Genomic DNA, 14,721 nt, shown 5'->3' on the forward strand with positions numbered 1-14,721 from the left:
TGATGGGTTCATTCTGAAACTTTCTCAATGCTTTTTGGAGTTTGACTGCCGTCCACCTTCATCGATCTTCCTTTTCAAGATGTTTTTTTCTGAGATGGTCCACATTTCTGAAAAGGATTGAGGATAGGGCATAATGGCACAGCTCTTCTTTTTACACCTTGACAAGAAATGGTCAATTCCAACTTCAAACATTTTGCAAAGGCAATTTTCTCACCTCCAGGCACCCTAAAGGGGCTTACATTCCCATTCTCAATTATTTCAGCTCAAACCATCACTCTGCCATTTCCTTTCTGACATTACAGCCTTGATGGGGACATTGTGGCCATCCACCAAGAAAACAGAACTCCATCTCTCTGGACCATTTAAAGTAGCAAGTCATTCATTGATGAATAATAAATAAAATCGTGTATATCAGAGCCTACTGCAATTGCTTCTTTTTGCAAGAATCGGTTAGGGGTGACCGAAATACAGTTTCATGCATGACTTCTTGGGACTCCGGAGGCAATGTTCTCCCCTCATTAGTTGCTTTTTAACTGCTGCTCTCTTCATACACTGCATTTGCCTGACAGAAACATTCCTGCAAACACTTTTGTCTGACCAAACGTTTTTTGTTCTTGTAGTCACACTGTGTTTTTTGTTATTATTTATTTATTTATTAACAATAGTCTCCCTTATGTTTTCTTGAAGTGTACGCTCTTTTCATTCCGTATGCAAAGCACTGGACAAATTCATTCTTTTCAAGAGCACAAATATCCTATGCATAAAAACGGTTTCTGGAACAAATCCAGGCACTTCCGATAGTAGACAAAGTGAACAAAAAATCAAGCTAATCAAATAGAGCAACCACAACCACTATACAGGAGAATAATATCATGTATGGCAGACTGTTTTTCTGACGCACTTTCCAAGTCTTGATTGAAGGTTATCAAACAGACGTACCATTTGTGAGAAATAAAATGTCAAAGATTTTCAGTTGCCTCGTGGCATGAAAAAGGCTATGATAACTACCTAAGGTAAAATTGATTTTGAGTTCTTTCAGTCAAAGATGAGTTAAAGTTATGAGCCACAGGGGAGGCCTCTCATGTTCTATTGTTCAAGAGGTGGCTCACTTTTGCACACTTGAAAAACCCATGGTTAGAACTTTTTTATTTTATTTTTTTATTTGACGTTGACATGATAGTGTTGAGCAGTCGTTTGTTGAAACTGTCGCATTAAGAATATTTAAAATGGAAGACAATTATACGAAGGTGTTTGCTGAAGTGTTGGACATCTGATGTGGAACTACGGACATTTTTTACTGTGGACGCAGAGTAAAAGGTTCCATAGCATATTATCAAACACCCACACAATGAACCATAAACTGTTTGTTTTGCCATCTCACTTTGACAAAGTTCACCTGGCTTCCCTTCACACACCCACCGCCATCGACCACATTACCCACACTTCTCTATCATCCCATCCAAACTTTATAATTGCACACCTCCTTCATTTCCCGACCATAATAAGACTCCCAGCACCCACTCCGCCAACTCCTTATCCACCTCTACCACTGTTCCTCTCACTCTGTGTCTCTCTGTGTGTGAGTCACAATGTAGTCACCATCCCACACTGTGTGGGGAGGGAGACAAGAGCTTGATGTATGAGAGCATTGTAAAGCGTGGGAAGACTAAACTGCATTGCTCAGAGATCTGCATTCGTGTGTGCTTCCCATGCGTTTGTATGTGTGCCAAAAGAGCTGAGGCTTATAGGTCTGCGATCCCTGGATGCCTCTGAATATGTTCCTTAGGCTTAGGCTAGAATGCTTAATGCACTGCTAAAGTTACTTGGAGAAAGAGTTAGAAAAGAAATAATGACACATTCACTGTAGATGAATGCAGAATCTGCAGAGAGGACCTGCCCACAAGAGCACAGCGGGGGCGAATTTGAGTCATGGGCACAAAGTCTTGGACAGGTCTTATGTAAACAGCCTGTTCCTGAGAAAAAAAAATGTTAACAAATGGCGTAAAAGTCAAGTTTGAAAGCATCCACCCATCCATTTTTTTTTATATAGCACTTGCCCCTCATTTGGGTGACTGGGAGCTGGATTTGGGTGAGAAGCAGGTTACACCCTGAACTTGTCACCATTCAATCACAGGGCAATTTCAAAGCAGCTCTCAGCTCTACATGAAATTCCATTTAAAACGATGAGGAAATAGGACCCTGCTTGATGAAAAAAAAAAAGACTTTTGGAAACAAACTTTGGGAGTTCTGTGACTTTGCCAAGTCATTGTCTGCGCATGCAAGCTTTATCAGCAACAAAGATGTGCGATTCAAGGAGGACGAAAAATAAAGCCCTACCAAGTGAGCTGTCAATCCAACCGGTGAAAAACAAGGAAACCTGATCCCCATGCTGAAGGACCTTAAAGAAAGAGTTTTTTTTTTAATCGCTCCCTCTAAAAGAGGACATCCATCTTCGGAATTGAAATGTCTGGTTGGCTGACCTGCACCTGAAACCAAGGAGTATCCGACATGATATGTATTTATAGACAGTGTGGTTTGGCAGATAGTACTCGAGGTGCTGCTATGTGAAACAGAGGGGTGTGATAGCTTGTGTTCCTGGGATAATTCAAAATAAGACTGACTGAGCTATCTAATAAAGGTTGAGTGACAAGTAGGAATGGATACATTTAAAGGGAATTTAGTTTTGCTTCGTGTAAACAAATTTAACATGATATAGTGCTTCACATAAACCTTATTGACTTTAAGATGATGCTACACACTACTTTTCAGAAGGACTGAAAACACAAACTGTGTACCGTATTTATGATGATGGTAGTGTACTCATCTTTTTCAGGGTCAGGGGTAAACGGGAGTTTGTCCCAGCTGATTTGAGGCAAGAGGAGTGGTACACCCTTTGCCAGTCAGTCACAGGGGACATACATATTTACACCCATGGGCAATTGAACGTCTTCTGTTAGTTTAACATGCATGTTTTTGTCATGTGGGTGAAAGCTGGAGTACCGGGAGAAAGTGATAGAATAGAGAGAACATACAAATTTAGCACAAAAAGGCAAGAAATTTGAACCCAGAACCTCAGATGCATAATGCTCACCATATTCTCCATGATAAATTACTGTGAAATGTTGCTTGCACTCAAAAGTTTGTAATAATTCTAGCAAAGCAAAAGATATGTCTTACAAGTCTCGTAATACCTTTTTTTCTTTGAGGAACACTTTTGCGAATCAGTGACTTCATTTGAGGAGCAACAGTCAGATTTTTAGGAGCAATTTTTTGCAGGCTAATCCCACGGACCTGAGGCAAGTGTTTTATTAAACCATCAAAATATGACAACATTAAGAATGAACAATTCTATTCATTCTAATTATGTAATTTTACATTATGTAATAATGTCATGTCATGTCATCTTCCAAACCGCTTATCCTATATAGGGTCGCGGGGAGTTGCTGGAGCCTATCCCAGCCGTCAATGGGCGAAGGCAGACTACACCCCGAACTGGTCGCCAGCCAGTCGCAGGGCACATATGTAATAATGTCATTTTTAAAATATTTATTCTACGGATCTCAAAAGTCAAATTCGAAACTCAGGACTATATTGTGAAAACAACATTAGTGACATTATGAATATTCAATATATTCTTTTAATCTACTTTTAATCTTCATTGCTACACCTCCCGACTGAGGTACAATACAACATAATGTGATTATACCGTCTGAATAATATTACCGTCGTATCGGACCTCGTCAGGAGGCGTCTGGTGGGCGGTTCAGCAAGTGGAGTTGGCGTCGTGAGTCGTGACATTTGGTCACTCTGGTTGGCTGTTAGCTAGCAAATGAGCGCATGGAGCACGAACGGGAAGTGACAAATGTGGATAATTAGTGAGCACGCCTTTGCTGCCTTAATCTTCTTACAAGTACAAGAGCGAGGGTTGACAATGTAAGTATTTCACGATACTGTGTCAAGAACGTGAGGGTTTAGTTCGTGTGGGAGTTCATCCTGAGTAAAAAATATAGCTGAATGCATTGTTTACGTTTTTTATAATCCGCCCCTGGCCAATAGCTTTATGGTTGGCTTTTTCTAACCAGGCGGAATAGTGACTACCGCCGCCGATGGTATGGAAGGGTATTACATCTTATACATGCACAGAAGGTACTTTAATGGTCAGCGTCGCTGTCTGTTGTTGTGGTGTATTTTTCCAGCTTGATGTGCTGAGAGTCTGCCCGACACCACAGGGGGTAAGCGTTGGTCATAGTTGGCCAACGTCGTATTGGTCTTTCTAGGCCTTTAGCAATTAGCATGGATTCTCAGTCTTCTGTTCTGTCCCGTGAAAAACAGGTACGTACAATTTTGGAATTTTACTTTTAATTTTAACGTAATGCGATGTCTGCAACGCGGAAACCCCATTAACGTAAAAAAAATTACAATTTTAAATGGGCATACATGTTTTTCACAAGACAGCGACGATACAGTGGTACCTCTACTTATGAACGTATCTTCATAAAAAAAATTCAAGTTACGAAACTCCGCGACAGGAAAATATTGCCTCTTGTTACGAAAGAAATTTCAGGATACGAAAGGTAAAAATACAGTATGGGCTGCTACTCGCAGTTCCAGAGTTTACTGAACGCAATATACTCACAGCTGCTCTGCCATTGGCTATTACCTAGGATCTTCCTGCCATCCCATTGGCTAAGAGGCACCTCTACCATATGGGTCTGTGTGTGTAGATAGATAGGTAGATAGATAGATATGTGATAGATATGTCAATGCAGCGTCCTCGTCATTCGCCCCTCGGGCCGTGAGGTGTTCCCATAGTTTTACATGAATTACAGTATATGGACCTTGGGGTCCATAGCGAATACTGTAATTCATGTTAAACAAGGAAAAGAAAAAAAAGAAGAAAATAGTTTTTTTTGGTCCATACAAACAAAGCAAGAGACAATAGAAAAGTGTGAAAAAGGGATGCATTTGGTTGATCTCGCCAAAGAATTTGACCGTAATGTATCGACAGTCGCCACGTTATTAAATCAGTTCTTTACAAAACGCCAGGCAAAATCCACTTCTGAGAGAGAACATGAACCAAAGAGGGCAAAAAGCGATGAAGAAAGCAATTAAAAGGTAAACGACCATCATTTTTATTCTTTACTCTATTCTTTGTTTTTTACATTATGCACAACTCTCATTTATTGCGCAATAATCTAATTGTAACATGTATTTGTTACATGTTTTGATACATTTTTATGCTTTGTAAAACATTTATGTCTAAATTTTGGGAGGCTTGGAACGGATTAGGGCATTTACATGGAAAACGCATCCCTACTTACAATATGTTCTACTTAAGAAATTTCTTCCAGAACCAATTAATCTAGTAGAGGTACCACTGTATGTTACTTTTTTGGAACAAATACTTTGTGAAATTATCAAATATATCTGTAAGCTTTAAATTCAATAGCAATAGGGCTTAGTTCATCTTCACACAAAATGAATATTTTCAAATCCCTCACTGTTCAGCTCTTTTGAATGATAGTCTTGGCAATTTATGTTGAGTGCACTGCAATCAAGTGTAGGACTTGACACTGCAACCACTCCGTATCCATCCCTCCAATTTCCCCCCTGGCCCACACTCACACTGTTGTACTCAGTGTACTGTATGTGCTTTTCAGTATGTTTGGGTGTGCCATCGTTCATAATGCAAAACTGCATTGCTATAACTGGTCCTTCCCTTTGGAATGACCTTCCATTGGATGTTAGGAAAGCCCCCTCTCTGTCTACTTTTAAAACCCAGTTGAAGACATATTTCTATTCTCTTTTGATCCGACCTGAGACATGAAATTTTGGCTCTTTTCCGGTGTCTATTGTATATTGTGTTTATGTTAATGTATATGTTAATGTAATGTTGATTCCACTTGTTGTATTATGGCTATTTTGTTCTTTGTATGTAAAGTGCTTTGTTGTTGCTCTAGATGTTGTGAAATGGGCTATACAAATAAAATTGTATTGTATATTGTATTGTACTGTATGTAGCAGGAACGAGTGTGCATGCTCAAGCGACAATCCACCAAAAGTTTCAATTACAGAAAACAAAACATTTTGACCAAATGATTGACACTGATTGACCTTTTTTATATTAATGCTTCCCGAAATTCTGTCATTTTTGTCTATGCTGCTTAGTTTCATTAGGGTTTTGTCGAGCCCATCCCAGCTGAATTTTGGGAGAGGTTTGGGGACACCCTGGACTGGTTGCCAGCTAATCACAGGCCACAAAAACAAGATATAAGCAACTATTGGCACTCACATTCACACCTATAGGCAATTGTGAGTCTTCACTTAACCCAACATGCCTGTTTTAGGAATGCGGTAGGAATCTGGAGCACCTAGAGAAAACTGAATTAAAGGGATAAAAATGGGAATGCTGTATACATTTTCCACACAGGAAAACAAGAGGGATTCAAAGCCTGGAACTATGAACAGATGTGCCACTCACTATGCTGCCCATGTGCTGAACTATGAAGACATACTGTAATTCATTTTGTTCGGGTTGTAGCATGTATCTTAAATGTAAGCTAGTCACTTGTCATTAGCAAGTCAGCAAGGTGAATAATTGCTCAAGTGGCATGAAGGTGAAATATTCATTGAGCTGCAGTATAATCAGTCTTGTAATGCGACAGAGTACAAACATCTCTTTTGTGTGCTTAAAGGGGGATTTGCCATTTTATGTACATTTTGTGATTTTTGTTAAAACAATCATTATGACTTGACAGTAGTGCATGTGTGCCCCTAATTGTACATGATACAAGAAACCACGGCACCCGAAGAAAAACAATCAGAAAAAGAACACACGACTTACAAGGTGATGATCATTCATCACGCACTCATCGCAGGTCCACACTCACGGCCTTGTAAAAAGAAAAAAAATACAACTTTCATCCTTTGTAGTATAATAACACCGCATTATGAATAGTCTGCCTTTCGTGTGTAACAAGGTGGCCGCGTGTGTCTCTCTCCCCATTGTTCCTTCTGGCTTGAGGCCAGCAGAAGCCACAGTCACGAGACTTCAACTTCACTCATTAGCCAACATCCTAATGAGGGAAACTAGATAAATGCAGATTAAATTGAAAAAAAGACATTAAATTAAAAAAAGTTAAAACATAATCAAAATTCTTATCGCTCAGTAGCTTTCAGTTACTTTATACAAAACTGTTTTTTTAATCAGAAATAACATCCAGAAGCAGAATTGTGGTTCGTTTTTAGGTTGGCTTAGTTTTTAGGTTGGCTTAGACGACCAATTATACAGTACATAGCACTAACACTTATAGTTAAGGTCTAGCGCAGACCAGTCCACACTCAATTAAATTGACCTAGCATACATGTTTTTGGAATGTGGGAGGAAAGCAAATTAATAAAATAAAAACGGGTGGATTTTGCTGCTTAATTCATATTCCACAAATGCAATATGAGTCAGAATACCATGTTTAGACTATAGTGGGATCACATAAAACATTTTATTGAAAATAACATTTTTGACTTGAGTTCCCTCTTTAGATTCTGGTATACAGTCCAGTTTGTCCTCAGAAATAAATATCTAATATTGAATCATTTGTTTGTCTCATCAAAAGAGTTCTTATATCGAACACCATTCCTCTGGCTTGACTTTAAAGTACTCCTCTTTCACATTTTTTTGTATTCCATCAGTACATTGTAATAATTCCACTTTATTACAAGAGTCACATTTCTCGTCTTCATGTTTACTCGCAATAAAAAAAAAAGTGTTTCATTTAATCCAGAATGTCTCCAGGCACATTCGTCTTATATTCAGCTTTTAAATGAGGCAGAAAAGTCTGTTCAGAATCAGTATATTGTTAAGAGTGTTTTAATATAGACCAACTTATTAAAATCCTTTATCAATTGATTAAAATGTTTACATGTAACAAACTATTTTTAATGCATAGGAAACCCTTGATTGTTAGCTTTACTAACCCCATGAATCATTTTTTAGAGTGTACTATAAAGAAATGGGCTTGTTCTTGGCGTCGGACACCAATAAGATGTTTCAACCTGCATGCGGGCGTTCTAAAACCTGCTAAAAAACATTCAAAAACAAGCCCAAAATTCAACTCAGTCAGTTAGGGTGGATTTTTTGATCCAGAATGACAAATGAAGTGCCAATGTTTGTTTAAATGTCAATTGTGTTACATTTAAAATGCCCACATTAATATGGAACATAATTTATAATATTAATATAAGGTTAGCATGTTGGTGTGGCCCTCCATTAATGTTCGAGATTTTCACATGGCCTCTTTGGAAGATCAATTGCCCACCTTTGGTCTAGCAAAAGAACCTCATGAATAGGATATACCCAGTACATATTTTAACAGGTCATAAATAGTTTTATTTATTTTATCTAAGAGGACACACACAACCCTGTTTGTTTACCCTTTCACAATTGCCGGTAACAATGCATGAGTGCTCTTTGTGTGGTGCAATGCCTACAACACAATACACAGTATATGCAACAGAGTGAAAACTGAATTTGCTTTCATTTGTACTCCTTTTAATTTTTTTTTAAAGCTTGTCCTGATTAGTGTCACGTGTGAGCAAGACCCTATTTATTGCTGCTGACTTTAGCCAGAGGCAAGGTACTTTGAACTGTCAGCTAGTTAATAGCAGAACACATACTGTATATAGGCATCCAACCATTCATATTTACATTCACACCTATGAACAATATAGCATCTTTAATAAACCTAAAATGCATTGTCATGGCTTGTGTGAGGAATCAGAAATACCTGGAAACAAAAACAAAAAGATCAGGGGGACCAAGAACCCCTCAGATTTGTACACTAAAATAAAAATAAATACAAATGTATTGATTGTAACTACATAAATGAAAATATGAACGCTCTTATGTGTGGTTAGGACATTTTTTTTAATGCGTTTTCCCCCGCTTGTACTTGAAGTCCCTCCCCTCATCTTATCTGTCCAATTATTTTTTTTCTCCTCTCTGTCCCTGCCTCCCTGCATGGCCTTCTCTTCCCCCTCTGCTCTTCCTTTCACTGCCTGTTATCTCCAACATGCAGTTGACTGCTTCTGTCCTCTGGGTGTCAGCACTTGCCTTATCCTCCATTCAACCATGCAGCTTTATGTGAACTAGCCACCCCTATTCTGTCAGCATTTTATTTCCAAGTATTTTCTCACTCCACACTCTGTCAATTTGGCCCCTTCTCTTTCACCAGTCTCTCATGCATAAACTCACATCAAAACACTCTCAAAAATCAATAAATGTGGAGCAATTGCACACAAGGCCTGTCGTGTTTGTGTGTGCGTGTGTGTGTGTGTGTGTGTGTGTGTGTGTGCCTCCATGTTTTTTCTGTGTGCGCATGTGATTTTAAGTGAATAGGTGTGTATGTGTTCGGGGTGGAGGCACTAGTTTGGTGGCAGATATTGATTTGAAAGCTGGTGAAATTTGAACTGTAACAGGAGATAAACCATCCACTTATATCAATGCTCTAAATGGAAGCAGAAGATGGATGTCAAGCAGTTAAATAATACAGTAAAAAAAAAAAAAATCGTTAAAACAAAATGCCATGCTGTACTGAACAACAGGTATTTTTAAGCGGAGGGGTTAGCACTAATGAAAGCGTTTGGCAATACAGTAATGCAAAGTGGGTGGAGATCAATGAAATGATACAGCGCCCAATACCAGGCATGTGTGGGTACTGGGTGCATAAGAATCCTCCAGAATGACTGAGGACATACAGAAATGTCATTTTCAAGGAAGACAATAGGAAGCTACTTTCCATTATTGAGGAAGAAGAAAAGTCCATCTTGTCATCATCTTGAAAAAGAAATATCCTGCAGAGAAAAATAATCTTATCTCCCAAATGGAGTTACCTCCTCGTTTTTCTTGCTTTGCTTAAAGCCTGTGCTTGATGGAGTGAGCGTCTGTCCTTTATTCCAAACTGCAGTTAATCTTCTTTTGTATTCATAATGCATATTTGTTCACAATAAACTTATATTAATTCAAAAGAGCAGGTGAAGGTTGTTCTTCTGCATCACGGACTCTTTAGTTCTCCAAACACTTGGTAAGGTAGCGCTTTGGCAGTCATCTTGTCTTTGCTTTAAAAGTATATTTTAAGTTTCTTTTCTTCAGACGATGGCAAGGAATTTTCTGAGAAAAAAGAAACTTAAAACCTATTTTGGAATGTAGTTTTGCTGATTTATGGTGTTTGAACAGTAGGAAGGGAAAAAGGGATTAAGAATGGTTCCGCTGGTCGTACAACATTACAGCAAGAGCTACAACAATGCATTGTACCAAAAAACTAGAAATCAAAGTCGCGACTTAATAGTCAGTCATATTGAGATGTTAAAGATCAGTGGGTCAAGGCGCATTCACTGTGGGGGGAAAAAAATGACATTTTGGTGCAAATATGAAATTAAGTTAGAAGAATTTAGCATTTTTACTTCCGTGCTGTGCCGTTTATGCCATTTGGTACATTTGAGGATTGCTTTACTGGATTTGAGTAAGACAATATTCCATGTTGTTGTTGCTTTTTAATCAATCACACAATACATTAATACATCACATTGTGGTAAATGTTAAGAGTTACATAATTATATATTTTGATTTCATATTTAAAAATGTATATTATGTATATATTTCTAAGGCAACACACCCTATTATTTATTAGGTTACACGAGACAAAAAAGGTTGGGAACCACTGAGCTGGACTTATTGTGACTGGTTGTGACTATATTTTGGGTTGGGTCCTTGAAGTTGTCAGGTCCTTTATTTTATATCTTTTATTGCTCAAGTTGCTCAGTAACACGTTGTTTTTGTATATAAAGACTTCTTACTTTGCCACTTCCGTGTTCTGTCTGCATCTTGTCCAAATTCTGCTCCTCACGTGACAAGACTGCTGAATTTTGGACTCATTTGGGTCTTTCTATGGGACTTTAATGCCAATTATGATGTGTGAAATTGAAATTCACATCAAAACTGGTTCACAATTACTGTATGATATGATAGTTGTGGGATATTCGCAAAAGCTGTGTCAGTGCCGGGAAATTTAAATAAGCTCGACAGATTCAGCAAAGAAGAGTACAGTAGCCAGACAACTAATACGAGAAGCTAATTGATGACAGCAAAATGTGTAACTTGATAAGGGACAATATTAGTGGGAGTTCTACGTAACTATATGTTTGAACCCTGTACATGTGTACAATTTGAATTGCAATCATAAATGATTTGTTCTCACTTGTACAGTCTACCACTAACAGAGAACAGATACTGGGCCCCTTACATAAGCATCCCAGGAGCCCCCTCTGCTCAGCCTCTGCTATTCCAATTTTAACTCCCACTTTGACTCCCCTGACTGCCTATAATTATTTTATTTTTAATGGTGAAGAATTATAATGAATATAGACAATACCATATAGCTATATTCTTAAGGAAATCTATTTCATTTTTTTGTTTTTCTTTTTACATTAACTTTTCATAATGGCATTGAGGTTACCAAAAGCCGTGCATGAGTTATGCACAGCACAGTAAGTTGGTTCTCTCATTTTATTGAAGTCTGTAAGTCTGAGGAATCTGACTTGCATGCAATTTGACGTGTGAATGGACATAGTGAAATGACATACCATTCATGTAAATGAAGTCACATTTGGCATTGTCTGTGGTAGTCTTCTTTCTGTGCTATTGAACATGTGACTAATTGGCTCGAACAGTGCACAGAGCTTTCGTTTACCCCAAAAAAACCAAAACATATGGGTACAGGAGGATAACCATCAAGCTCACTGGCACTCTCCTTGAGGAAACTGGCATGATACCCCCTGGTTTGAGTGTGTCACGGTTGTCTTGCATCCGCAAAGTCGTGAAGCATATTGGTGATGATTACATTTGAGTTGAATCCCATTTGAAACATAAAGAATAAAATGGGACTTTTGTGGTGATAGTAATAATTCAGCCACGCAGACGGTTCATTTGTGACAGGTCAATGATTTGATGTCATCTTTAGTAGACAGCCCCTAGAAATGATGTCAGACGAATGCTCATCTCATTTCCCCCAAATATTCGTCCTTCCTCCCGCCTGTCCGTCACGGTTTGAAGCGCAGGGTTGAGAACCCAATTGCAGAGAAGTAGGGAGGCAGCTGGGCTCTCAAAAAAATATTTGATCAAAGTAACAACCCAAAACTGGGGATTAACCTACTATAAAAGGAAACAAGACAAGACTCCAGAAAAGTGACTAAGCAACAGCAACAGGAACAGATGTAGCAACCACAAACAAAGAGCCGAACAAAGGCTATGTTCACAATGCAGATCTATTACGATTCGATTTTGTTGGCCCATAGTCAACACGTATCTGACTTTTTCATGCACTCAGAACAGTAAAAAAACCACCAACAACAAAAAAGAAAGAATCAAATCCAACCTGGGATTCTTTTTAATGTGGATATAAATCGGATATGTAAGTGATGTGATGGTTTGGGGTGTAATCTCTGCTCTTCAGGTTATCATTTATGCACAAGAAGTTCCTAACATGTTTTTTTCACCCTCCAGGTCATCTCAAGTGAACAGCAGAATCTTTTCTTTAAGGCTAAATAAAGTACTTCCATCGATCATATTCTTAGTATAGCATGTACCTGTACAGGGGCCGTTTTACATGATTCTCAATTTCCGAACTATAACTCAAACACTCCATCATAGAATTCTGAGGTTAGTCCTTTCAAAAAATGTCTTATTTGTCTTTGTTGGAGTGTTTGGGGCCTCTGGGAACCGTAGGAGTGAGTGTGGCGGGGGTACTCAAATCTGTACGTGTAATAAAGCACAGCTATTGTGTGGAGCCATGAAAAGCAACACAAATTAATATTTATTGCTTCACATTTTTATTTTTAACCTGTTCTTTGTAACTATGCGCACATTTTTCAAACTTGCACTAAATATTGGTGCTTTCTTAACCAAAATGCTTTTTAGATATGAAATACTGAACCTTGCCCCGTGCGATAATAAGAGACGCTGGAGTGCAGTAGTGCAACAACTGATGTTATGGCATCCCCAAAAGTGACCCAGGCGTGTTAGCATTGTATAAGGATATACATTATAATTTATGATAGAATGTCCTGTGTATTTCAATTTCAATTTGTGATACATGACCCAAAATTTAACATCCTTAATTTTCAGACATAGTTTTTTTTATATATGTTATTTGGTTTTCGTTTTTACTTGAATGACAATTAAATTGCAACAAATGTTTGTGTCTCAAACGTATACGACAAACAAGCTGCCTTGATTTCTAATCCATGCTTCCACTCTCTCTCGCCCTGCCCTCTTAGGTAAAGACCTGCAAATTTCTCGCAGTCAGTCACTTCGTTCAGTGGACAGTCGTAAGCAACTTGATGATGTAGACAAGCCCCAAAGTGGACAGCAAACCCCTCAGACAGGTAAGAGAGTTACATGGGGATTTCTCTTGCAGTAGCCTTTACTTGGGTGCACGGTATATACAGTGTTTGGATTACTTTTAATACACATACGGCTCAGAAAATCCACGGTTTGGTTCGATTCTCAGTTTTCTGCTCACGGTTTTCGGGTCGGTTCTGTATGCTTTGACGTAATTTTTTTTGTAGTTAAACATGAAAGTGTATATTCGCAGCATTATTTATAATTACTATTATTATTATATAATTTGTCTATGCCAGTGGCATATAACATCAGGCATAACAAATAACTTCTCTTTACTTGGAAGGCAAAACATACAACCAACAAGTGTATCCATCTGTTGCCATTCATACAACAGAATAAGTTCCCTGCAAATACATCAGCTTTGTGTTCAACTATAAAAGCCGAAATTTCATACTGAGTAAGTACATGTATATTTACATATACCACACGCAGACACACTTTTTTCAAAGCCATTGAAACACATGTAAGTGCACTCTAGTAGAGAGGTTAAAAAGAAAACCCCAAAATATTTCATCAGTTTCTCTCTGGTCTGTCTGCTTCCAGCTGTGAATCTCAAGATTGTCACTCCCTGATCAACACAATCTGAGTAGCTAGAGCTTTTGACAATTGGACTGACATATCCTAAACCAGAGGAGGTAATTTCCAAAGCTGGGCACTTGACCCTTTTTTGCCGGTCCGTTCCCCGCCCTCCATCTGCGACCTGGGCACCCGTACGTCCTTGTCCCTCCGTCCTTATTCATAAAAATGATCGTCCTCTGACCCTGTTCGTCCTCGTCCTTTTGAAGCGCTTCCGTCTTAACGTCCTCCCACCGAAGAAAAAAAAGCATCCGTGCATGACGCCGCGGGAGAGATGCTAACGGCAGAGAGCATTTGCTGGCTAATTTGCTATTCAAATCTGCTTACCTTATGGACACCCACTTCTGGGTTAACGGTTTGACGAACCGCTTGCCACTACACGTTGTATGTGTGTAAGGAGACGAAGTGAGCGAGTGGAGAGTTGTAATGTAACTGCTTTATATAACAGCGGTCATTGTTTATATGTCAATGCAGCGGACGTGAGAAAGGTCAGTCCCTGAACGGATGGACGCCCGGTCCAGGGAGCGCTTCCATTGGTCAGCCCTTTGGGTTACTGATTGGCTCGGTGGTTTCCGCCTCACTTCTGGAGCACCGACTGGAACATCAGTCCATGTGTGGAAATTGACGTACAAGCAAGCGTGTGGAGAAACAAATCGCGCAGGAGCAGTTTCGGTGCTGCTGCATGTGTG

General features: G+C 38.9%; 1 protein-coding gene across 6 annotated transcripts in view; it reads left to right on the forward strand.

Annotated features, from left to right (window-relative positions):
* adgrb1a (adhesion G protein-coupled receptor B1a) overlaps nt 1-14,721 on the forward strand; it is a 131,019-nt gene that overhangs the window by 41,742 nt on the left and 74,556 nt on the right. For all 6 annotated transcript variants that reach the window (XM_086037444.1, XM_086037442.1, XM_086037447.1 and 3 more), the window contains exon 3: nt 13,330-13,437. In XM_086037444.1, the coding sequence (XP_085893570.1) occupies nt 13,330-13,437 (108 nt within the window). The remainder of the gene's footprint in view (nt 1-13,329; nt 13,438-14,721) is intronic.

Source organism: Filicampus tigris, chromosome 8 (assembly GCF_054856515.1).
Source record: "Filicampus tigris isolate MCC_2025a chromosome 8, RoL_Ftig_1.0, whole genome shotgun sequence".
In the NCBI taxonomy this organism is placed as follows: Eukaryota; Metazoa; Chordata; class Actinopteri; order Syngnathiformes; family Syngnathidae; genus Filicampus; species Filicampus tigris.